The 25,909-nt window shown below is 27.0% G+C and overlaps 1 protein-coding gene and 1 pseudogene across 1 annotated transcript in view; both read right to left on the bottom strand.

Moving 5' to 3' along the window:
- Positions 1-1,467: 1,467 nt before the first annotated feature.
- The window catches only part of LOC126306464 (NADH-ubiquinone oxidoreductase chain 5-like), an 84,979-nt gene continuing 60,537 nt past the window's right edge, over positions 1,468-25,909 (bottom strand). The window contains exon 2 of the mRNA XM_049992058.1: positions 1,468-2,015. Within this exon, the coding sequence (XP_049848015.1) occupies positions 1,837-2,015 (179 nt within the window). The 3' untranslated portion in view covers positions 1,468-1,836. The remainder of the gene's footprint in view (positions 2,016-25,909) is intronic.
- Positions 14,958-16,201, bottom strand: LOC126306458 (NADH-ubiquinone oxidoreductase chain 5-like; annotated as a pseudogene).

Below are 25,909 nucleotides of genomic sequence, written 5' to 3'. Positions count from 1 at the left end.
TATTCCATTACTTAATACAGCTATTCTTTTAGCATCAGGAGTAACAGTAACATGAGCACATCATAGTTTAATGGAATCTAATCATACTCAAGCACTACAAGGATTATTCTTCACAGTGTTATTAGGACTATACTTTACAATACTTCAAGCATATGAATATTGAGAAGCACCTTTTACCATTGCAGATGCAGTTTATGGATCAACATTCTTTGTTGCAACAGGATTCCATGGTTTACACGTAATTATTGGAACAATCTTTTTATCAACATGTCTACTTCGACACTCAATAAATCAATTTTCACCAAGACATCAATTTGGATTTGAAGCAGCAGCATGATACTGACACTTCGTAGACGTAGTATGATTATTCTTATATATCTCTATTTATTGATGAGGTAGATAATTGTTTTTCTAGTATAAATAGTACATTTGACTTCCAACCAGAAAGCTTGATATAAATCAAGAAAAACAATTCTAATTCTATCAACAAGAGTTTTCATTAGATTTATTATTCCAATAATTGTTATAATCCTGGCAACAACACTATCAAAAAAATTAATTAATGATCGAGAAAAAAGATCACCATTTGAATGTGGGTTTGATCCAAAAAGATCAGCACGAATACCATTCTCAATACGATTCTTCCTAATCGCAGTAATCTTTTTAATTTTTGATGTAGAAATTGCACTAATTCTACCAATTGTAATTATTTTTAAAACTTCAGACATTATAATCTGAACAGTATCAACAATATTTTTTATTCTAGTTCTATTAGGAGGACTATACCATGAATGAAACCAAGGAGCATTACAATGAGCAGAATAAAGGGTTGTAGTTTAATATAACATTTGGGTTGCATTCAAAAAGTATTGATATTATCAATCAACCTTAAATAGAATAAGAAGCGAAATATTGCAGTCAGTTTCGACCTGGAAGATTGGTATGTACTACCCTTATTCTTATTAATTGAAGCCAAAAAGAGGCGTATTACTGTTAATAATATAATTGAACTATAATAGTTCCAATTAAGGAAATGTAAAGCCAGTATGAAAGCTGCTAACTTTTTATATTAGCGGTTAAAATCCGTTAACATTTCTAAAATTTATATAGTTTAAATAAAACATTACATTTTCACTGTAAAAATAATATATCTATATTTATAAATACTTAAAAGTAAAAATACTTCCTTAACATCTTCAGTGTCACGCTCTAATTATAAGCTATTTAAGTAAACGAAAAACAATATTACCAAAATAAATATTCAAAAAATAAAAGTTAAAAGATAAATCTTGAAATGAGAATCATATCAACCTTGAATATAACCAATTAAATAAATAAATAATCTATATAAACCTTGACCACCAAGTAATTCACCTCAACCATAATCAAATGACGTAGATGAATAATAACCTATTTTTAAAGGAATATATCTAATAAACTAAGTTGAAAGAAAAGGTATAAGTCATATAGAACCAGCAAATCTAACAAAAGAAAGTATACTTAAAGAAAATAAATTATGAGAAAAATCAAAATTAGAAATAAGATAACCTAAATAAGCACCTAAAATAACAACTGTAATAGTTAAAAACTTTAAATAATAAGGTAAAGCAATCACATGAGGAATAGGAAAAATTAATCATGATAAAAGACTACCACCAAAAACAGCAACAAACAATAGACCAATTATTCCAAATGAAATATAATAACCCTTATCATCAAAAGAAAATCAAAATAAAAATTATTATCACCAGATATTGAATAATAAAACAAACGAAAAGAATAAGAAGCAGTTAAACCAGTAGAAAAAAAATAAAGAAAAAAAATTAAACAATTAATTCATCTTAAACAAACCATCTCAAGAATTAAATCCTTTGAATAAAATCCCGCTAAAAAAGGTATTCCACACAAAGATAAACTAGAAACATTAAAACAAACTGAAGTTAAAGGTATGAAATTAACAATTGATCCTATAAAACGAATATCCTGAGAATCCTTCAAATTATGAATTATTGAACCTGCACATAAAAATAATAATGCCTTAAATAAAGCATGAGCCAATAAATGAAAAAATGCAAGCTTTGGATAACCTATAGCCAAAATTCTTATTATTAAACCAAGTTGTCTTAAAGTAGAAAGAGCAATAATCTTCTTTAAATCAAACTCAAAATTAGCGCCCAATCCAGCCATAAATATAGTTATACAACCAATTAAAAGTAAAAATCAACCACAATTATAAGTATCCAATATTGGTCTAAAACGAATTAATAAATAAACACCAGCAGTAACAAGAGTAGAAGAATGAACTAAAGCAGAAACAGGAGTAGGAGCTGCTATAGCAGCAGGAAGTCATGAAGAGAAAGGAATCTGAGCTCTCTTAGTTATAGCTGCTAAAACAATTAATATAGTAATGAGCTTTATTTCAAAAGAATTAGAAATAAAATCATTATAATAAATATAATTTCAACCACCAAAATTTAACATTCATGCAATAGAAATTAAAATAGCAACATCACCAATACGATTAGAAAGTGCAGTTAATATACCAGCACTATAAGATTTTACATTTTGATAATAAATAACTTAACAATAAGAAACTAAACCTAAACCATCTCAACCTAATAAAATTCTAATTAAATTAGGACTAATAATTAAAAAACCTATAGAAAGAATAAATATTAAAACAATAATAATAGAACGATTTATATTCTTTTCACCAGATATATAATCCTCTCTATAATAAATAACCAAAGAAGAAATATATATAACAAAAGATATAAAAATAAGAGATATTCAATCCAAAATTAAAGTTATAACAACTATAGAACCATTTAAATTGAAAAGCTCTCACTCAACAAAAACTCTATAATCAATTATTAAATAAGAAATACCTAAAATAAAAATTATAGTTCTCGAAATAAACAAAGAAAAAAAACTCAAAGAACAAATAGAAAATAAATTCACGGCCTAAGATGAAAAACTTCATATCATTGATTCCACAAAACAATATTTTTAATTAAAATACTTAAGCAAACTAAACAAAGAAATATTCACCCTTTAAACAGAGAATATTTAAAGGCAATCAATGTAAAAGTAAAAGATGATATTCACGAAAATAACCAAGAGAACAAGTATAAACACCAGAATAATAATTCCCATGCTGAGAATAAGAATATATATACAAAGTATAAACAGCTCTAAAAAAAGATAAAAAAATCAAAGCAAAGAATCTAAAAGAAGATCAAGATATAATTCTATTTAATAATCTAATTTCACCTACCAAATTTAAAGAAGGAGGAGCAGCCATATTTGATGATCTTAAAAGAAATCATCATAAAGCCATTCTTGGCATCAAATTAATTATACCCTTGTTAATTAATAATCTTCGTCTACCTAAACGTTCATAAATAATATTAGATAAACAAAATAAACCAGAAGAACATAAACCATGACCAACCATTAGAGAAAGAGAACCTACACAACCTCATCAATTCATAGTCATCAATCCACCAATAACCATTCTTATATGAGCAACAGAAGAATATGCAATTAAAGACTTTAAATCAACCTGACGAAAACAAATAAATCTTACAATAACACCCCCAGATAAACCTAAAGACAATCAAAAATAATTAAACTTTAAACCCAAATAAGAAATAACCTGTATAACACGAAAAATACCATAACCACCTAACTTTAATAAAACACCAGCAAGAATTATTCTACCTGAAATAGGGGCCTCTACATGAGCCTTAGGAAGTCATAAATGAACCAAAAACATAGGTATCTTAACTAAAAAAGCCAAAATTATAAATACATAAAACATAAAATAATAAGAACCAAAATCAACCAATAAAGGAAAATATAAAGTATTAGAAAAATCATAAACCTTAAATAAAACTAATAATAAAGGTAATCTAGCAAACAAAGTATAAAAAATTAAATAAACACCAGCCTGCAAACGCTCAGGTTGATAACCCCAACCCAAAATTAAAAGTAAAGTAGGAACTAATCTAGCCTCAAAAAAAATATAAAAAGAAAGAAGACTTAATCTAGCAAATGAACAATAAAGCATAATTATTAAAATCAAAACCATAAACACAAAAAAATTAGAATGATATGAACTTAAATAAACTGAACCTCTAGCAGTGATTATTAAAGAACAAATCCAAAAACTAAGTAAAATTAAACTAAAAGAAAAATAATCAATACGAAAATAATATCTAATTATATTCAAATCAGCATATGAATAAACACAAATTATAAAAACAAAACCCGACAGAAACATTAAAGAATGAACCAACCATCAACAATTATTTAATAAACAAAGAGGGATCAAAAAATAGTTATAAATTAATACTTTAACTTAAAGATAAACCAAAAGAATTAAAAAAATCATTACCATGAGAACGAATTATTGAAACTAAAATAGAAAGACCTAAAGCACCCTCACAAACAGAAAAAACTAAAAAAATAACAGGAAAAAAATAATCATAATCAAACTCAATAAGAAAAACAATAACTAACATAAATAAAGAAAGAACAATATATTCTAATCTCAAAAGAACCATTAATAAATGTTTACGTTTAGAAGAAAAAACATAAACACCAGCAAAATAAATCAATAAAGAAGTAAAAATAGAGAATATAAACATTAGTTTTAATAGTTTAAAAAAAAACGCCGGTCTTGTAAACCGGAAATAAGTCCAGCCCCCACTTTTAAAACTTCAGAGGTGGAAAAGCTTCCATCATCGGTCCCCAAAACCGGTATTTTAAATAAACTAACCCCTGAAATGATCAAAATAATAATTATATCATTATCAAATGTAATAAATATTAATTTTATTAAATTAAGACACCCAATATCAATAATGCTTTTTATTATCCTTCAAACCTTCCTAGTTGGATTAATAACAGGAACAATAATAGAAAGATATTGATTATCATATATTTTATTTTTAACATTTTTTGGTGGTGTACTAGTATTATTTATTTACATTACAAGAATTGCATCAAACGAAATATTTCAGCCTAAATCAATCACTATAATTATTACATTAATAATGTGAGTATTTATCATATTAATATTAATTATTCTAGATATATCTATTTTTATAGACTTTTTCAAAAACACCGAAACTATAAATATTGATAATTCAATCAATTATCAAGAAATAACAATATCTTTAGAAAAATTATATAATAGACCAACATTCATTATTACAATAATAATAATAATTTATTTATTTTTAGCACTACTAGCAGTTGTTAAAATCACCAATATTAATCAGGGCCCTATTCGTAAAATAAGATAATTACTAATGAATAAACCCTTACGATTAAGACATCCTTTAATTAAAATTATTAATAACTCTTTAATTGACTTACCTGCCCAACAAATATTTCATTTTGATGAAATTTTGGATCCCTATTAGGGTTATGTTTGGTAATTCAAATCGTAACTGGACTATTTTTAGCTATACATTATACATCAAATATTGAAATAGCATTCAGTAGTGTAGTACACATCTGCCGAGACGTAAATAATGGTTGAATTATCCGAACCTTACACGCAAATGGAGCATCTATATTTTTTATTTGTATTTACTTACATGTAGGACGGGGAATTTACTATGGATCTTATATATATATACATACCTGAATAATTGGTACAGTGATTTTATTTTTAGTTATAGCAACTGCATGTATAGGATATGTCTTACCCTGAGGCCAAATATCTTTTTGAGGTGCAACAGTAATTACTAATTTATTATCAGCAATCCCATACTTAGGAACAGATTTAGTCCAATGAGTATGAGGAGGATTCGCTGTTGATAATGCAACATTAAATCGATTCTTCACATTCCATTTTGTATTACCATTTATTATTGCTGCTATAGCAGCAATTCATTTATTTTTTCTTCACCAAACAGGATCTATAACCCTCTTGGACTAAATGGAGATATTGAAAAAATTCCATTCCATCCATACTTTACCTTTAAGGATTCTATTACATTTGTAATAATAACATCATTATTAATTATACTATGTTTAATTAATCCTTACCTATTAGGAGATCCAGATAACTTTGTACCTGCCAACCCATTAGTAACACCAGTTCACATTCAACCAGAATGATATTTCCTATTTGCATATGCAATTCTACGATCTATCCCTAATAAGTTAGGAGGTGTTATTGCATTATTTTTATCAATTAGAATCTTAATAATTTTACCATTTTATAATAAAACACCATTCCGAGGCATTCAACTTTACCCTATTAATCAAATTTTATTCTGAATTATAGTAGTTGTTGTATGCTTACTAACGTGAATTGGTAAACGACCGGTTGAAGAACCTTATATTATAACAGGTCAAATCTTAACAATTATTTACTTCACATATTTCTTAATTAATGTCCATGTCGCAAACGCATGAGATAAATTAATTAAGGAATAAAGTTAATTAGCTTAGGAAAAGCATATGTTTTGAAAACATAAAATTAGAAGTTTAACTCTTCTATTAACTTTTCTCAAAAAATTTCACTAAACAACTGAGATAAATAAAATCTTTAAACCAACAAAGAAAATAAAAAAATTCAAAGATAAAGGTAAAAAACTTTTTCAAGCTAAGTACATTAATTTATCATAACGGAACCGTGGTAATGTTCCACGAACCCAAATAAAACCAAAAGATATAATAGCAAGCTTAATAAAAAATATAAAAGAATAAAAATCACCGCCCAAAAAAATTAAAGCCAATAACATTCTTATGAAGACAATTCTAGTATATTCAGCTAAAAAAATTAAAGTAAAACCACCCGCACCATACTCAATATTAAATCCTGAAACTAACTCAGATTCCCCTTCAGCAAAATCAAAAGGAGTACGATTAGTTTCAGCTAAGCAAGAAGCAAAACAAGCTAAAGCTAAAGGAAAAGAAATAATAATAAATCAACAATAAAGCTGATAGTTTATAAAATCAAACATATTAAAACTACCAATTAAAATAATTAAAGACAATAAAATTAAAGCTAAACTAACTTCATAAGAAATTGTTTGAGCAACAGAACGAAGAGAACCTAATAATGAATAATTTGAATTAGAAGATCAACCAGCAATTATAACAGTATAAACACCTAATCTAGTACAACATAAAAAAAATAAAAATCCATAAGAAAAAGAACACATATAAGTTAAATAAGGAAAAATTACTCAAACGGCTAAAGAAATCATTAAATTAAAAACAGGGGAAAAATAATAAAGTAGGTAATTAGATATAATAGGAATTGGCTGCTCCTTACAAATTAACTTGATAGCATCTCTAAATGGCTGAGGAATTCCAACAAAACCTACCTTATTTGGACCCTTTCGAATCTGAATATAACCTAAAACCTTACGCTGTAATTAAGTTAAAAAGGCAACACTAATTAAAACACAAATAACCAATAAAAGAAAATTCAAAATAAATATAAATAAATCATAAAGTATCAATACTATTTGTAGAAAAAATCTACATAAATGAATTCTAAATTCAATACATTAATCTGTCAAAATAGTAAATAAATTAATATTAATCAATATAACAAAAAATATTTTAACCATATGGTCCTTTCGTACTAATATGGATTAACAATCTTAGGATAGAAACCGACCTGGCTCACGCCGGTCTGAACTCAGATCATGTAAGAATTTAAAGGTCGAACAGACCTAATCATTGGGCTCCTGCACCCAAAATTTTTCTTAATCCAACATCGAGGTCGCAATCTGCTTTGTCGATATGAGCTCTCAAAAACAATTACGCTGTTATCCCTAAGGTAACTTAATCTTATGATCATAAATTATGGATCAAAATAACAAACATAAATAAATGATATAATAATGAAGAGTTTATCTATTCTTCATGTCACCCCAACAAAACATCATCATTAAATATAGAAAGACAAGCAAAAAACTATATAAAAGTAAAATGTCAAGCTCTATAGGGCCTTCTCGTCCTAAAGAAGAATTTAAGCCTTTTGACTCAAAAGTTAAATTCAAAAATTTATTAAGAGACAGTTGATTTCTCGTCAAGCCATTCATTCCAGCCACTAATTAAGAGACTAATGATTATGCCACCTTTGCACGGTCAAAATACCGCGGCTCTTTAAAAATACGCTCAGTGAGCAGGCCAGACCTCAATATATAAACAAGAGGACATGTTTTTGATAAACAGGCGGAAATCAATTTTGCCTAGTTCCTTATAATAAGTTCACAAGGTAAAAATTTCATACAAATAAATATACTAATTCTATCATTATTACAAAAATTTTAAAATTAAATTAATAATCTTAATAAAAAACCTAAAATATTTATAAAATCAAAATAAAAAATAATGAACTAAAACGTAATCTTAAAGATAGCTGGTTTAAAGCTTACTATTATATTTCTATAAAATAAATTATAGGTTATTAACTTCAAAGCTTATCCCTTAAAGAATAAATAAGTTAATATTTTTACTTAAAAAATTAAATAAAAACAAATAACTTTAAAAAATTAAATGTTTTCTTAAGAAACTAGATATCTTGGGAAACGATTAACATCTCATTTCTATAAATAATTTAATAATAATTATGATACATTAACTATAAATTATTTATAAATCAACCCAAATCGAGACAAGTAAAATAAATACTAAAATTTTGATAAACCCTGATACAAAAGGTACAATAAATAAAATCTACTTAAAAAAATTTAAAATAATATTTCATAAAACACTTACATTACCAATAAACTATAATTTAAAAAATCAATTCTATAAAATATACTAAGACAAAAATACAATAAAATTATTTATATTAAATAATTAAATAAACAAAAAATAAATATAATAAAATAAATAATCAAGATATCCTGATTTGCACAGAAAAATTTTCAGTGTAAATGAAACACTTTACTAATAAGTTATATCTTGAAACTCTTCCTAGATACACTTTCCAGTACATCTACTATGTTACGACTTATCTCATCTAAATTGAAGCTACTTTAAAATAAAACAGAATAATCAATAATGAGAGCGACGGGCGATGTGTACACATCTCAGAGCCAATATCAGTTAAATTAAATAAATTAAATTACTATCAAATCCACCTTCATTAACAGTATTTCACTATCAAATCCGTTATAAACAAAAATCTATTGTTACCCACCTCCTCTTAACTATAAGCTGCACCTTGACCTGAAATATTTTATAATTATAAATCTTGAGAATTATAACTCTAAAAAGATTCTCTGATAACAGAGATATACAAACAAATAAATTAAGTAGAGTAAATCGTGTATTATCAATCATGGGGTAGGTTCCTCTGAATGGAATGAGATACCGCCAAATTCTTTGGGTTTAAAGACCTTAACTAATAGTACCCTGGTAAATATAATTAACATTTAAAATAATAGGGTATCTAATCCTAGTTTATTATTTAAATTTCACAGATTCATAAAAAGGGCCACAAATAAATTTTAACATTTCACCTTACAAATTTATATTTCAACCCTAATAATATAAACAACTGTTTTAACCAATAATATTCACTTGTATCAATCGTATAACCGCGGCTGCTGGCACGAATTATGCCGATACTAAATCAATTGCTAAATCCAAAATCACTTGATAATTAAATCAAATTACTGCAAAAAGAACATTTAGTCTAACAAAACCTACATATAATACAAAGAAAAAGTGAATAAACAAGCAAGAATAAAACTTTTAAAAATAAAAAATAAGAAAATTTTAAATCTATTAATTCAGGAAAAAATAAAAGATTCAAAAATTTAAAGAAAAAAAAGAAAAAACCACAAACATTAACAAAAAAAAAGAAACGCCCCTATGTATGACCACAACAACTTCTCTATTATATATAATTAATGATTAATATGGAACATGTATAGCAATAAATGTATTATATTCTTTCTTATTTAATCTTTCTTTTCACTAATAAATAATCGTAATCCAATTGATACAAATTATAATTATATACCTATTATATACCTATTATAATTGGTGGATTTGGTAATTGACTTGTTCCACTAATAATTGGTGCACCTGATATAGCATTTCCACGAATAAATAATATAAGTTTTTGATTACTACCACCTTCACTAACCCTTCTTCTTACATCTTCTATAGTAGATAATGGTGCTGGTACAGGATGAACAGTTTACCCTCCTCTAGCAGGAGCTATTGCACACGGGGGTGCATCTGTAGATCTAGCTATTTTTTCACTGCACTTAGCAGGTGTATCATCTATTCTTGGTGCAGTGAATTTCATTACAACAGCAATTAATATACGATCAGAAAGTATAACTTTAGATCAAACACCTTTATTTGTATGATCTGTAGCTATTACAGCATTACTTCTCCATCTTTCACTTCCAGTTTTAGCAGGAGCTATTACTATATTATTAACAGATCGAAATTTAAATACATCATTCTTTGACCCTGCAGGAGGGGGTGACCCAATTCTATATCAACATCTATTTTGATTCTTTGGACACCCAGAAGTTTATATTTTAATTCTACCGGGGTTCGGAATTATTTCACATATTGTATGTCAAGAAAGAGGAAAAATTGAATCATTTGGAACATTAGGTATAATTTATGCTATACTATCAATTGGACTAATAGGATTTATTGTATGAGCACATCATATATTTACAGTAGGAATGGATGTTGACACACGAGCATATTTTACATCAGCAACAATAATTATTGCTGTACCTACACGAATTAAGGTATTTAGATGATTAGCTACATTATATGGAACTAAATTCAAGTTCAATCCACCATTATTATGAGCTCTAGGATTTATTTTCCTATTTACAATTGGTGGATTAACAGGATAAGTATTAGCAAATTCATCACTTGATATTGTATTACATGATACATATTATGTAGTAGCCCACTTTCATTATGTATTATCTATAGGAGCAGTATTTGCAATTATAGGAGGTGTCATTCAATGATATCCACTATTTACAGGATTAACTATAAATAATACATGATTAAAAATCCAATTTACAATTATATTCATTGGAGTAAATTTAACATTCTTTCCTCAACACTTCCTAGGATTAGCAGGAATACCTCGACGATACTCTGACTACCCAGACGCATATACATCATGAAACGTAGTATCAAGAATTGGGTCTACAATTTCTATTGTAGGAATCATTATATTCATTGTAATTATATGAGAAAGAATGATTACAAACCGAGCAATTATATTTAGAGCTAACATAAGAAGATCAACAGAATGACTACAAAATAACCCTCCTGCAGAACATAGTTACTCAGAATTACCATTAATCTCTAGATTCTAATATGGCAGATTAGTGCAGTAGATTTAAGCTCTACAAATAAAGGTTTGACCTTTTATTAGAAAATATTTATTAATGGCAACATGATCAAATTTATCTCTTCAAGATGGAGCTTCACCATTAATGGAGCAATTATCATTCTTTCATGATCATACTATGGTCGTATTATTATTAATTACAGTAATTGTAGGTTATGCCCTAAGTTATATATTATTTATTGCCTATACTAACCGTAATATACTTCATGGACATTTAATTGAAACAATCTGAACAGCTTTACCAGCAATTACATTAATTTTTATTGCCCTTCCATCATTACGACTATTATATTTACTTGATGATTCAGTAGATGCAATAATTACAATTAAAACCATTGGACGACAATGATATTGAAGATATGAATATTCAGACTTCATAGACGTAGAATTTGACACTTATATAACACCAGAACAAGACCTAGAAAATGATGGATTCCGACTACTAGATGTAGATAACCGAACAATCCTACCAATAAATACATAAGTACGAGTATTAACAAGAGCATCAGATGTTCTACACTCATGAGCAGTTCCTGCATTAGGGGTTAAAATTGATGCAACGCCAGGTCGGTTAAATCAAGGAACATTCACAATAAATCGACCTGGATTATTCTTTGGACAATGCCTAGAAATCTGTGGAGCAAACCAATGATTTATACCAATTGTAATTGAAAGAACTTCAGTAAATTTATTTATTAAGTGATTATCTAAGATAATTTAAGGAGTTAGTTAAAATAAATAACATTAGAGTGTCAATATAAAGTAACTAAAAAAAATTAGTACACCTTGAAATTCATCAGATGACTGAAAGTAAGTAATGGTCTCTTAAACCAAATAATAGTAAATTAACGACTACTTCTGATGGGGAAATTATATCCAAATCCCTCAAATATCCCCTCTTATATGATTCTCACTATTCATTATATTTTCAGCTACATTAATCTTGTTTAATCAAATAAACTTCTTCTCATTTAAACCTAACCTTATTAAAAGAGCAGAAAAAGGAACAATTGAAATAAAAAACTTAAATTGAAAATGATAACAAATCTATTCTCAACATTTGACCCATCAACTAACATCTTTAATTTATCATTAAATTGAACTAGAACATTTCTAGGACTATTATTAATCCCATCACTATTTTGACTTACACCATCACGAATTAACATTATCTGAAATAAACTAAATTTAACCTTACATAATGAATTTAAAACACTTCTTGGACCAAAATCATTTAATGGAACAACATTCATTTTCATCTCAATTTTTATTATAATATTATTTAACAATTTCATAGGATTATTCCCTTATATTTTTACTAGAACAAGACATTTAGCATTAACATTTGCAATTGCCCTACCTATATGGCTAAGATTTATATTATTTGGATGAATTAACCATACTAATCATATATTTACACACCTTGTACCACAAGGTACACCGCCTGCATTAATATCATTTATAGTACTAATTGAAACAATTAGTAATGTTATTCGACCAGGTACATTAGCAGTACGGTTGGCAGCAAATATAATTGCAGGACACTTATTATTAACCTTATTAGGAAACACAGGACCATCTATAGCAATAAACTTAATCTCATTACTAATTATTGGACAAATACTTCTATTAATTCTAGAATCAGCAGTAGCAATAATTCAAGCCTATGTTTTCTCAATTCTAAGAACTCTATATTCTAGAGAAGTATATTAAACCTATGTTAACAACTCACTCAAACCACCCATTCCACTTAGTAGACTATAGACCTTGACCATTAACAGGAGCAATTGGAGCAATAGTCCTAGTATCAGGACTAGCAAAATGATTCCACCTATTTAATATTAACTTATTCATAATTGGATTTGGAATTACCCTACTAACTATAATTCAATGATGACGAGATGTAGTACGAGAAGGAACATATCAAGGATTACATACAGGATTTGTATCAATTGGATTACGATGAGGAATAATTTTATTTATTGCATCAGAGGTATTATTTTTCGTTTCTTTTTTTTGAGCATTCTTTAGAAGAAGATTAGCACCAACAATTGAACTAGGAATACTATGACCTCCAATAGGAATTCAACCCTTTAACCCTATACAAATTCCATTACTTAATACAGCTATTCTTTTAGCATCAGGAGTAACAGTAACATGAGCACATCATAGTTTAATGGAATCTAATCATACTCAAGCACTACAAGGATTATTCTTCACAGTGTTATTAGGACTATACTTTACAATACTTCAAGCATATGAATATTGAGAAGCACCTTTTACCATTGCAGATGCAGTTTATGGATCAACATTCTTTGTTGCAACAGGATTCCATGGTTTACACGTAATTATTGGAACAATCTTTTTATCAACATGTCTACTTCGACACTCAATAAATCAATTTTCACCAGGACATCAGTTTGGATTTGAAGCAGCAGCATGATACTGACACTTCGTAGACGTAGTATGATTATTCTTATATATCTCTATTTATTGATAAGGTAGATAATTGTTTTTCTAGTATAAATAGTACATTTGACTTCCAATCAGAAAGCTTGATATAAATCAAGAAAAACAATTCTAATTCTATCAACAAGAGTTTTCATTAGATTTATTATTCCAATAATTGTTATAATCCTGGCAACAACACTATCAAAAAAATTAATTAATGATCGAGAAAAAAGATCACCATTTGAATGTGGGTTTGATCCAAAAAGATCAGCACGAATACCATTCTCAATACGATTCTTCCTAATCGCAGTAATCTTTTTAATTTTTGATGTAGAAATTGCACTAATTCTACCAATTGTAATTATTTTTAAAACTTCAGACATTATAATCTGAACAGTATCAACAATATTTTTTATTCTAGTTCTATTAGGAGGACTATACCATGAATGAAACCAAGGAGCATTACAATGAGCAGAATAAAGGGTTGTAGTTAAATATAACATTTGGGTTGCATTCAAAAAGTATTGATATTATCAATCAACCTTAAATAGAATAAGAAGCGAAATATTGCAGTCAGTTTCGACCTGGAAGATTGGTATGTACTACCCTTATTCTTATTAATTGAAGCCAAAAAGAGGCGTATTACTGTTAATAATATAATTGAACTATAATAGTTCCAATTAAGGAAATGTAAAGCCAATATGAAAGCTGCTAACTTTTTATATTAGCGGTTAAACTCCGTTAACATTTCTAAAATCTATATAGTTTAAATAAAACATTACATTTTCACTGTAAAAATAATATATCTATATTTATAAATACTTAAAAGTAAAAATACTTCCTTAACATCTTCAGTGTCACGCTCTAATTATAAGCTATTTAAGTAAACGAAAAACAATATTACCAAAATAAATATTCAAAAAATAAAAGTTAAAAGATAAATCTTGAAATTAGAATCATATCAACCTTGAATATAACCAATTAAATAAATAAATAATCTATATAAACCTTGACCACCAAGTAATTCACCTCAACCATAATCAAATGACTTAGATGAATAATAACCTATTTTTAAAGGAATATATCTAATAAACTTAGTTGAAAGAAAAGGTATAAATCATATAGAACCAGCAAATCTAACAAAAGAAAGTATACTTAAAGAAAATAAATTATGAGAAAAATCAAAATTAGAAATAAGATAACCTAAATAAGCACCTAAAATAACAACTGTAATAGTTAAAAACTTTAAATAATAAGGTAAAGCAATCACATGAGGAATAGGAAAAATTAATCAAGATAAAAGACTACCACCAAAAACAGCAACAAACAATAGACCAATTATTCCAAATGAAATATAATAACCCTTATCATCAAAAGAAAATCTAGAATAAAAATTATTATCACCAGATATTGAATAATAAAACAAACGAAAAGAATAAGAAGCAGTTAAACCAGTAGAAAAAAAATAAAGAAAAAAAATTAAACAATTAATTCATCTTAAACAAACCATCTCAAGAATTAAATCCTTTGAATAAAATCCCGCTAAAAAAGGTATTCCACACAAAGATAAACTAGAAACATTAAAACAAACTGAAGTTAAAGGTATGAAATTAACAATTGATCCTATAAAACGAATATCCTGAGAATCCTTCAAATTATGAATTATTGAACCTGCACATATAAATAATAATGCCTTAAATAAAGCATGAGCCAATAAATGAAAAAATGCAAGCTTTGGATAACCTATAGCCAAAATTCTTATTATTAAACCAAGTTGTCTTAAAGTAGAAAGAGCAATAATCTTCTTCAAATCAAACTCAAAATTAGCGCCCAATCCAGCCATAAATATAGTTATACAACCAATTAAAAGTAAAAATCAACCACAATTATAAGTATCCAATATTGGTCTAAAACGAATTAATAAATAAACACCAGCAGTAACAAGAGTAGAAGAATGAACTAAAGCAGAAACAGGAGTAGGAGCTGCTATAGCAGCAGGAAGTCATGAAGAGAAAGGAATCTGAGCTCTCTTAGTTATAGCTGCTAAAACAATTAATATAGTAATGAGCTTTATTTCAAAAGAATTCGAAATAAAATCATAATAATAAATATAATTTCAACCACCAAAATTTAACATTCATGCAATAGAAATTAAAATAGCAACATCACCAATACGATTAGAAAGTGCAGTTAATATACCAGCACTATAAGATTTTACATTTTGATAATAAATAACTAAACAATAAGAAACTAAACCTAAACCATCTCAACCTAATAAAATTCTAATTAAATTAGGACTAATAATTAAAAAACCTATAGAAAGAATAAATATTAAAACAATAATAATAAAACGATTTATATTCTTTTCACCAGATATATAATCCTCTCTATAATAAATAACCAAAGAAGAAATATATATAACAAAAGATATAAAAATAAGAGATATTCAATCCAAAATTAAAGTTATAACAACTATAGAACCATTTAAATTGAAAAGCTCTCACTCAACAAAAACTCTATAATCAATTATTAAATAATAAATACCTAAAATAAAAATTATAGTTCTCGAAATAAACAAAGATAAAAATTCAAAGAACAAATAGAAAATAAATTCACGGCCTAAGATGAAAAACACGCGATCTAGTGTTCCACAAAACAATATTTTTAATTAAAATACTTAAGCAAACTAAACAAAGAAATATTCACCCTTTAAACAGAGAATATTTAAAGGCTATCAATGTAAAAGTAAAAGATGATATTCACGAAAATAGCCAAGAGAACAAGTATAAACACCAGAATAATAATTCCCATGCTGAGAATAAGAATATATATACAAAGTATAAACAGCTCTAAAAAAAGATAAAAAAATCAAAGCAAAGAATCTAAAAGAAGATCAAGATATAATTCTATTTAATAATCTAATTTCACCTACCAAATTTAAAGAAGGAGGAGCAGCCATATTTGATGATCTTAAAAGAAATCATCATAAAGCCATTCTTGGCATTAAATTAATTATACCCTTGTTAATTAATAATCTTCGTCTACCTAAACGTTCATAAATAATATTAGATAAACAAAATAAACCAGAAGAACATAAACCATGACCAACCATTAGAGAAAGAGAACCTACACAACCTCATCAATTCATAGTCATCAATCCACCAATAACCATTCTTATATGAGCAACAGAAGAATATGCAATTAAAGACTTTAAATCAACCTGACGAAAACAAATAAATCTTACAATAACACCCCCAGATAAACCTAAAGACAATCAAAAATAATTAAACTTTAAACCCAAATTAGAAATAACCTTTATAACACGAAAAATACCATAACCACCTAACTTTAATAAAACACCAGCAAGAATTATTATTATTATTATTTAATAAACAAAGAGGGATCAAAAAAATAGTTATAAATAAATACTTTAACATAAAGATAAACCAAAAGAATTAAAAAAATCATTACTATGAGAACGAATTATTGAAACTAAAATAGAAAGACCTAAAGCACCCTCACAAACAGAAAAAACTAAAAAAATAACAGGAAAAAAATAATCATAATCAAACTCAATAAGAAAAACAATAACTAACATAAATAAAGAAAGAACAATATATTCTAATCTCAAAAGAACCATTAATAAATGTTTACGTTTAGAAGAAAAAACATAAACACCAGCAAAATAAATCAATAAAGAAGTAAAAATAGAGAATATAAACATTAGTTTTAATAGTTTAAAAAAAACGCCGGTCTTGTAAACCGGAAATAAGTCCAGCCCCCACTTTTAAAACTTCAGAGGTGATAAAAGCTTCCATCATCAGTCCCCAAAACCGGTATTTTAAATAAACTAACCCCTGAAATGATCAAAATAATAATTATATCATTATCAAATGTAATAAATATTAATTTTATTAAATTAAGACACCCAATATCAATAATGCTTTTTATTATCCTTCAAACCTTCCTAGTTGGATTAATAACAGGAACAATAATAGAAAGATATTGATTATCATATCCTAGGTAAATAATTGCATTAAAATAATCAATTGTAATGGTAAGACCTCGATGTTGGATTAAGAAAAATTTTGGGTGCAGGAGCCCAATGATTAGGTCTGTTCGACCTTTAAATTCTTACATGATCTGAGTTTAGAACGGCGTGAGCCAGGTCGGTTTCTATCCTAAGATTGTTATCCATATTAGTACGAAAGGACCTGTTTTTAATTTAATGATTTCTTTAGCCGTTTGAGTAATTTTTCCTTATTTAACTTATATGTGTTCTTTTTCTTATGGATTGTTATTTTTTTTATGTTGTACTAGATTAGGTGTTTATACTGTTATAATTGCTGGTTGATCTTCTAATTCAAATTATTCATTATTAGGTTCTCTTCGTTCTGTTGCTCAAACAATTTCTTATGAAGTTAGTTTAGCTTTAATTTTATTGTCTTTAATTATTTTAATTGGTAGTTTTAATATGTTTGATTTTATAAACTATCAGCTTTATTGTTGATTTATTATTATTTCTTTTCATTTAGCTTTAGCTTGTTTTGCTTCTTGCTTAGCTGAAACTAATCGTACTCCTTTTGATTTTGCTGAAGGGGAATCTGAGTTAGTTTCAGGATTTAATATTGAGTATGGTGCGGGTGGTTTTACTTTAATTTTTTTAGCTGAATATAGTAGAATTGTCTTCATAAGAATGTTATTGGCTTTAATTTTTTTGTGCGGTGATTTTTATTCTTTTATATTTTTTATTAAGCTTGCTATTATATCTTTTGGTTTTATTTGGGTTCGTGGAACATTACCACGGTTCCGTTATGATAAATTAATGTACTTAGCTTGAAAAAGTTTTTTACCTTTATCTTTGAATTTTTTTATTTTCTTTGTTGGTTTAAAGATTTTATTTATCTCAGTTGTTTAGTGAAATTTTTTGAGAAAAGTTAATAGAAGAGTTAAACTTCTAATTTTATGTTTTCAAAACATATGCTTTTCCTAAGCTAATTAACTTTATTCCTTAATTAATTTATCTCATGCGTTTGCGACATGGACATTAATTAAGAAATATGTGAAGTAAATAATTGTTAAGATTTGACCTGTTATAATATAAGGTTCTTCAACAGGTCGTTTACCAATTCACGTTAGTAAGCATACAACAACTACTATAATTCAGAATAAAATTTGATTAATAGGGTAAAATTGAATGCCTCGGAATGGTGTTTTATTATAAAATGGTAAAATTATTAAGATTCTAATTGATAAAAATAATGCAATAACACCTCCTAACTTATTAGGGATAGATCGTAGAATTGCATATGCAAATAGGAAATATCATTCTGGTTGAATGTGAACTGGTGTTACTAATGGGTTGGCAGGTACAAAGTTATCTGGATCTCCTAATAGGTAAGGATTAATTAAACATAGTATAATTAATAATGATGTTATTATTACAAATGTAATAGAATCCTTAAAGGTAAAGTATGGATGGAATGGAATTTTTTCAATATCTCCATTTAGTCCAAGAGGATTATTAGATCCTGTTTGGTGAAGAAAAAATAAATGAATTGCTGCTATAGCAGCAATAATAAATGGTAATACAAAATGGAATGTGAAGAATCGATTTAATGTTGCATTATCAACAGCGAATCCTCCTCATACTCATTGGACTAAATCTGTTCCTAAGTATGGGATTGCTGATAATAAATTAGTAATTACTGTTGCACCTCAAAAAGATATTTGGCCTCAGGGTAAGACATATCCTATAAATGCAGTTACTATAACTAAAAATAAAATCACTGTACCAATTATTCAGGTATGTATATATATATAAGATCCATAGTAAATTCCCCGTCCTACATGTAAGTAAATACAAATAAAAAATATAGATGCTCCATTTGCGTGTAAGGTTCGGATAATTCAACCATTATTTACGTCTCGGCAGATGTGTACTACACTACTGAATGCTATTTCAATATTTGATGTATAATGTATAGCTAAAAATAGTCCAGTTACGATTTGAATTACCAAACATAACCCTAATAGGGATCCAAAATTTCATCAAAATGAAATATTTGTTGGGGCAGGTAAGTCAATTAAAGAGTTATTAATAATTTTAATTAAAGGATGTCTTAATCGTAAGGGTTTATTCATTAGTAATTATCTTATTTTACGAATAGGTCCCTGATTAATATTGGTGATTTTAACAACTGCTAGTAGTGCTAAAAATAAATAAATTATTATTATTATTGTAATAATGAATGTTGGTCTATTATATAATTTTTCTAAAGATATTGTTATTTCTTGATAATTGATTGAATTATCAATATTTATAGTTTCGGTGTTTTTGAAAAAGTCTATAAATATAGATATATCTAGAATAATTAATATTAATATGATAAATACACACATTATTAATGTAATAATTATAGTGATTGATTTAGGCTGAAATATTTCGTTTGATGCAATTCTTGTAATGTAAATAAATAATACTAGTATACCACCAAGAAATGTTAAAAATAAAATATATGATAATCAATATCTTTCTATTATTGTTCCTGTTATTAATCCAACTAGGAAGGTTTGAAGGATAATAAAAAGCATTATTGATATTGGGTGTCTTAATTTAATAAAATTAATATTTATTACATTTGATAATGATATAATTATTATTTTGATCATTTCAGGGGTTAGTTTATTTAAAATACCGGTTTTGGGGACCGATGATGGAAGCTTTTCCACCTCTGAAGTTTTAAAAGTGGGGGCTGGACTTATTTCCGGTTTACAAGACCGGCGTTTTTTTTAAACTATTAAAACTAATGTTTATATTCTCTATTTTTACTTCTTTATTGATTTATTTTGCTGGTGTTTATGATTTTTCTTCTAAACGTAAACATTTATTAATGGTTCTTTTGAGATTAGAATATATTGTTCTTTCTTTATTTATGTTAGTTATAGTTTTTCTTATTGAGTTTGATTATGATTATTTTTTTCCTGTTATTTTTTTAGTTTTTTCTGTTTGTGAGGGTGCTTTAGGTCTTTCTATTTTAGTTTCAATAATTCGTTCTCATGGTAATGATTTTTTTAATTCTTTTGGTTTATCTTTATGTTAAAGTATTTATTTATAACTATTTTTTTTGATCCCTCTTTGTTTATTAAATAATTGTTGTTGGTTGGTTCATTCTTTAATGTTTCTGTCGGGTTTTGTTTTTATAATTTGTGTTTATTCATATGCTGATTTGAATATAATTAGATATTATTTTGGTATTGATTATTTTTCTTTTAGTTTAATTTTACTTAGTTTTTGGATTTGTTCTTTAATAATCACTGCTAGAGGTTCAGTTTATTTAAGTTCATATCATTCTAATTTTTTTGTTTTTATGGTTTTGATTTTAATAATTATGCTTTATTGTTCATTTGCTAGATTAAGTCTTCTTTCTTTTTATATTTTTTTTGAGGCTAGATTAGGTCCTACTTTACTTTTAATTTTGTGTTGGGGTTATCAACCTGAGCGTTTGCAGGCTGGTGTTTATTTAATTTTTTATACTTTGGTTGCTAGATTACCTTTATTATTAGTTTTATTTAAGGTTTATGATTTTTCTAATACTTTATATTTTCCTTTATTGGTTGATTTTGGTTCTTATTATTTTATGTTTTATGTATTTATAATTTTGGCTTTTTTAGTTAAGATACCTATGTTTTTGGTTCATTTATGACTTCCTAAGGCTCATGTAGAGGCCCCTATTTCAGGTAGAATAATTCTTGCTGGTGTTTTATTAAAGTTAGGTGGTTATGGTATTATTCGTGTTATAAAGGTTATTTCTTATTTGGGTTTAAAGTTTAATTATTTTTGATTGTCTTTAGGTTTATCTGGGGGTGTTATTGTATGATTTATTTGTTTTCGTCAGGTTGATTTAAAGTCTTTAATTGCATATTCTTCTGTTGCTCATATAAGAATGGTTATTGGTGGATTGATGACTATGAATTGATGAGGTTGTGTAGGTTCTCTTTCTCTAATGGTTGGTCATGGTTTATGTTCTTCTGGTTTATTTTGTTTATCTAATATTATTTATGAACGTTTAGGTAGACGAAGATTATTAATTAACAAGGGTATAATTAATTTGATGCCAAGAATGGCTTTATGATGATTTCTTTTAAGATCATCAAATATGGCTGCTCCTCCTTCTTTAAATTTGGTAGGTGAAATTAGATTATTAAATAGAATTATATCTTGATCTTCTTTTAGATTCTTTGCTTTGATTTTTTTATCTATTTTTAGAGCTGTTTATACTTTGTATATATATTCTTATTCTCAGCATGGGAATTATTATTCTGGTGATTATACTTGTTCTCTTGGTTATTTTCGTGAATATCATCTTTTACTTTTACATTGATTGCCTTTAAATATTCTCTGTTTAAAGGGTGAATATTTCTTTGTTTAGTTTGCTTAAGTATTTTAATTAAAAATATTGTTTTGTGGAATCAATGATATGAAGTTTTTCATCTTAGGCCATGAATTTATTTTCTATTTGTTCTTTGAGTTTTTTTTCTTTGTTCATTTCGAGAACTATAATTTTTATTTTAGGTATTTATTATTTAATAATTGATTATAGAGTTTTTGTTGAGTGAGAGCTTTTCAATTTAAATGATTCTATAGTTGTTGTAACTTTAATTTTGGATTGAATATCTCTTATTTTTATATCTTTTGTTATATATATTTCTTCTTTGGTTATTTATTATAGAGAGGATTATATATCTGGTGAAAAGAATATAAATCGTTTTATTATTATTGTTTTAATATTTATTCTTTCTATAGGTTTTTTAATTATTAGTCCTAACTTAATTAGAATTTTATTAGGTTGAGATGGTTTAGGTTTAGTTTCTTATTGTTTAGTTATTTATTATCAAAATGTAAAATCTTATAGTGCTGGTATATTAACTGCACTTTCTAATCGTATTGGTGATGTTGCTATTTTAATTTCTATTGCATGAATGTTAAATTTTGGTGGTTGCAATTATATTTATTATTATGATTTTATTTCTAATTCTTTTGAAATAAAGCTCATTACTATATTAATTGTTTTAGCAGCTATAACTAAGAGAGCTCAGATTCCTTTCTCTTCATGACTTCCTGCTGCTATAGCAGCTCCTACTCCTGTTTCTGCTTTAGTTCATTCTTCTACTCTTGTTACTGCTGGTGTTTATTTATTAATTCGTTTTAGACCAATATTGGATACTTATAATTGTGGTTGATTTTTACTTTTAATTGGTTGTATAACTATATTTATGGCTGGATTGGGCGCTAATTTTGAGTTTGATTTAAAGAAGATTATTGCTCTTTCTACTTTAAGACAACTTGGTTTAATAATAAGAATTTTGGCTATAGGTTATCCAAAGCTTGCATTTTTTCATTTATTGGCTCATGCTTTATTTAAGGCATTATTATTTATATGTGCAGGTTCAATAATTCATAATTTGAAGGATTCTCAGGATATTCGTTTTATAGGATCAATTGTTAATTTCATACCTTTAACTTCAGTTTGTTTTAATGTTTCTAGTTTATCTTTGTGTGGAATACCTTTTTTAGCGGGATTTTATTCAAAGGATTTAATTCTTGAGATGGTTTGTTTAAGATGAATTAATTGTTTAATTTTTTTTCTTTATTTTTTTCTACTGGTTTAACTGCTTCTTATTCTTTTCGTTTGTTTTATTATTCAATATCTGGTGATAATAATTTTTATTCTAGATATTCTTTTGATGATAAGGGTTATTATATTTCATTTGGAATAATTAGTCTATTGTTTGTTGCTGTTTTTGGTGGTAGTCTTTTATCTTGATTAATTTTTCCTATTCCTCATGTGATTGCTTTACCTTATTATTTAAAGTTTTTAACTATTACAGTTGTTATTTTAGGTGCTTATTTAGGTTATCTTATTTCTAATTTTGATTTTTCTCATAATTTATTTTCTTTAAGTATACTTTCTTTTGTTAGATTTGCTGGTTCTATATGATTTATACCTTTTCTTTCAACTAAGTTTATTAGATATATTCCTTTAAAAATAGGTTATTATTCATCTAAGTCATTGAATATTTATTTTGGTAATATTGTTTTTCGTTTACTTAAATAGCTTATAATTAGAGCGTGACACTGAAGATGTTAAGGAAGTATTTTTACTTTTAAGTATTTATAAATATAGATATATTATTTTTACAGTGAAAATGTAATGTTTTATTTAAACTATATAAATTTTAGAAATGTTAACGGAGTTTAACCGCTAATATAAAAAGTTAGCAGCTTTCATATTGGCTTTACATTTCCTTAATTGGAACTATTATAGTTCAATTATATTATTAGCAGTAATACGCCTCTTTTTGGCTTCAATTAATAAGAATAAGGGTAGTACATACCAATCTTCCAGGTCGAAACTGACTGCAATATTTCGCTTCTTATTCTATTTAAGGTTGATTGATAATATCAATACTTTTTGAATGCAACCCAAATGTTATATTTAACTACAACCCTTTATTCTGCTCATTGTAATGCTCCTTGGTTTCATTCATGGTATAGTCCTCCTAATAGAACTAGAATAAAAAATATTGTTGATACTGTTCAGATTATAATGTCTGAAGTTTTAAAAATAATTACAATTGGTAGAATTAGTGCAATTTCTACATCAAAAATTAAAAAGATTACTGCGATTAGGAAGAATCGTATTGAGAATGGTATTCGTGCTGATCTTTTTGGATCAAACCCACATTCAAATGGTGATCTTTTTTCTCGATCATTAATTAATTTTTTTGATAGTGTTGTTGCCAGGATTATAACAATTATTGGAATAATAAATCTAATGAAAACTCTTGTTGATAGAATTAGAATTGTTTTTCTTGATTTATATCAAGCTTTCTGATTGGAATTCAAATGTACTATTTATACTAGAAAAACAATTATCTACCTCATCAATAAATAGAGATATATAAGAATAATCATACTACGTCTACGAAGTGTCAGTATCATGCTGCTGCTTCAAATCCAAACTGATGTCTTGGTGAAAATTGATTTATTGAGTGTCGAAGTAGACATGTTGATAAAAAGATTGTTCCAATAATTACGTGTAAACCATGGAATCCTGTTGCAACAAAGAATGTTGATCCATAAACTGCATCTGCAATGGTAAAAGGTGCTTCTCAATATTCATATGCTTGAAGTATTGTAAAGTATAGTCCTAATAACACTGTGAAGAATAATCCTTGTAGTGCTTGAGTATGATTAGATTCCATTAAACTATGATGTGCTCATGTTACTGTTACTCCTGATGCTAAAAGAATAGCTGTATTAAGTAATGGAATTTGTATAGGGTTAAAGGGTTGAATTCCTATTGGAGGTCATAGTATTCCTAGTTCAATTGTTGGTGCTAATCTTCTTCTAAAGAATGCTCAAAAAAAAGAAACGAAAAATAATACCTCTGATGCAATAAATAAAATTATTCCTCATCCTAATCCAATTGATACAAATCCTGTATGTAATCCTTGATATGTTCCTTCTCGTACTACATCTCGTCATCATTGAATTATAGTTAGTAGGGTAATTCCAAATCCAATTATGAATAAGTTAATATTAAATAGGTGGAATCATTTTGCTAGTCCTGATACTAGGACTATTGCTCCAATTGCTCCTGTTAATGGTCAAGGTCTATAGTCTACTAAGTGGAATGGGTGGTTTGAGTGAGTTGTTAACATAGGTTTAATATACTTCTCTAGAATATAGAGTTCTTAGAATTGAGAAAACATAGGCTTGAATTATTGCTACTGCTGATTCTAGAATTAATAGAAGTATTTGTCCAATAATTAGTAATGAGATTAAGTTTATTGCTATAGATGGTCCTGTGTTTCCTAATAAGGTTAATAATAAGTGTCCTGCAATTATATTTGCTGCCAACCGTACTGCTAATGTACCTGGTCGAATAACATTACTAATTGTTTCAATTAGTACTATAAATGATATTAATGCAGGCGGTGTACCTTGTGGTACAAGGTGTGTAAATATATGATTAGTATGGTTAATTCATCCAAATAATATAA

Source organism: Schistocerca gregaria, unplaced genomic scaffold (assembly GCF_023897955.1).
Source record: "Schistocerca gregaria isolate iqSchGreg1 unplaced genomic scaffold, iqSchGreg1.2 ptg000333l, whole genome shotgun sequence".
Classification (NCBI taxonomy): Eukaryota; Metazoa; Arthropoda; class Insecta; order Orthoptera; family Acrididae; genus Schistocerca; species Schistocerca gregaria.
Note: the sequence above shows the minus strand (reverse complement) of the source record. Positions and strands in the feature narration are given on the sequence as shown.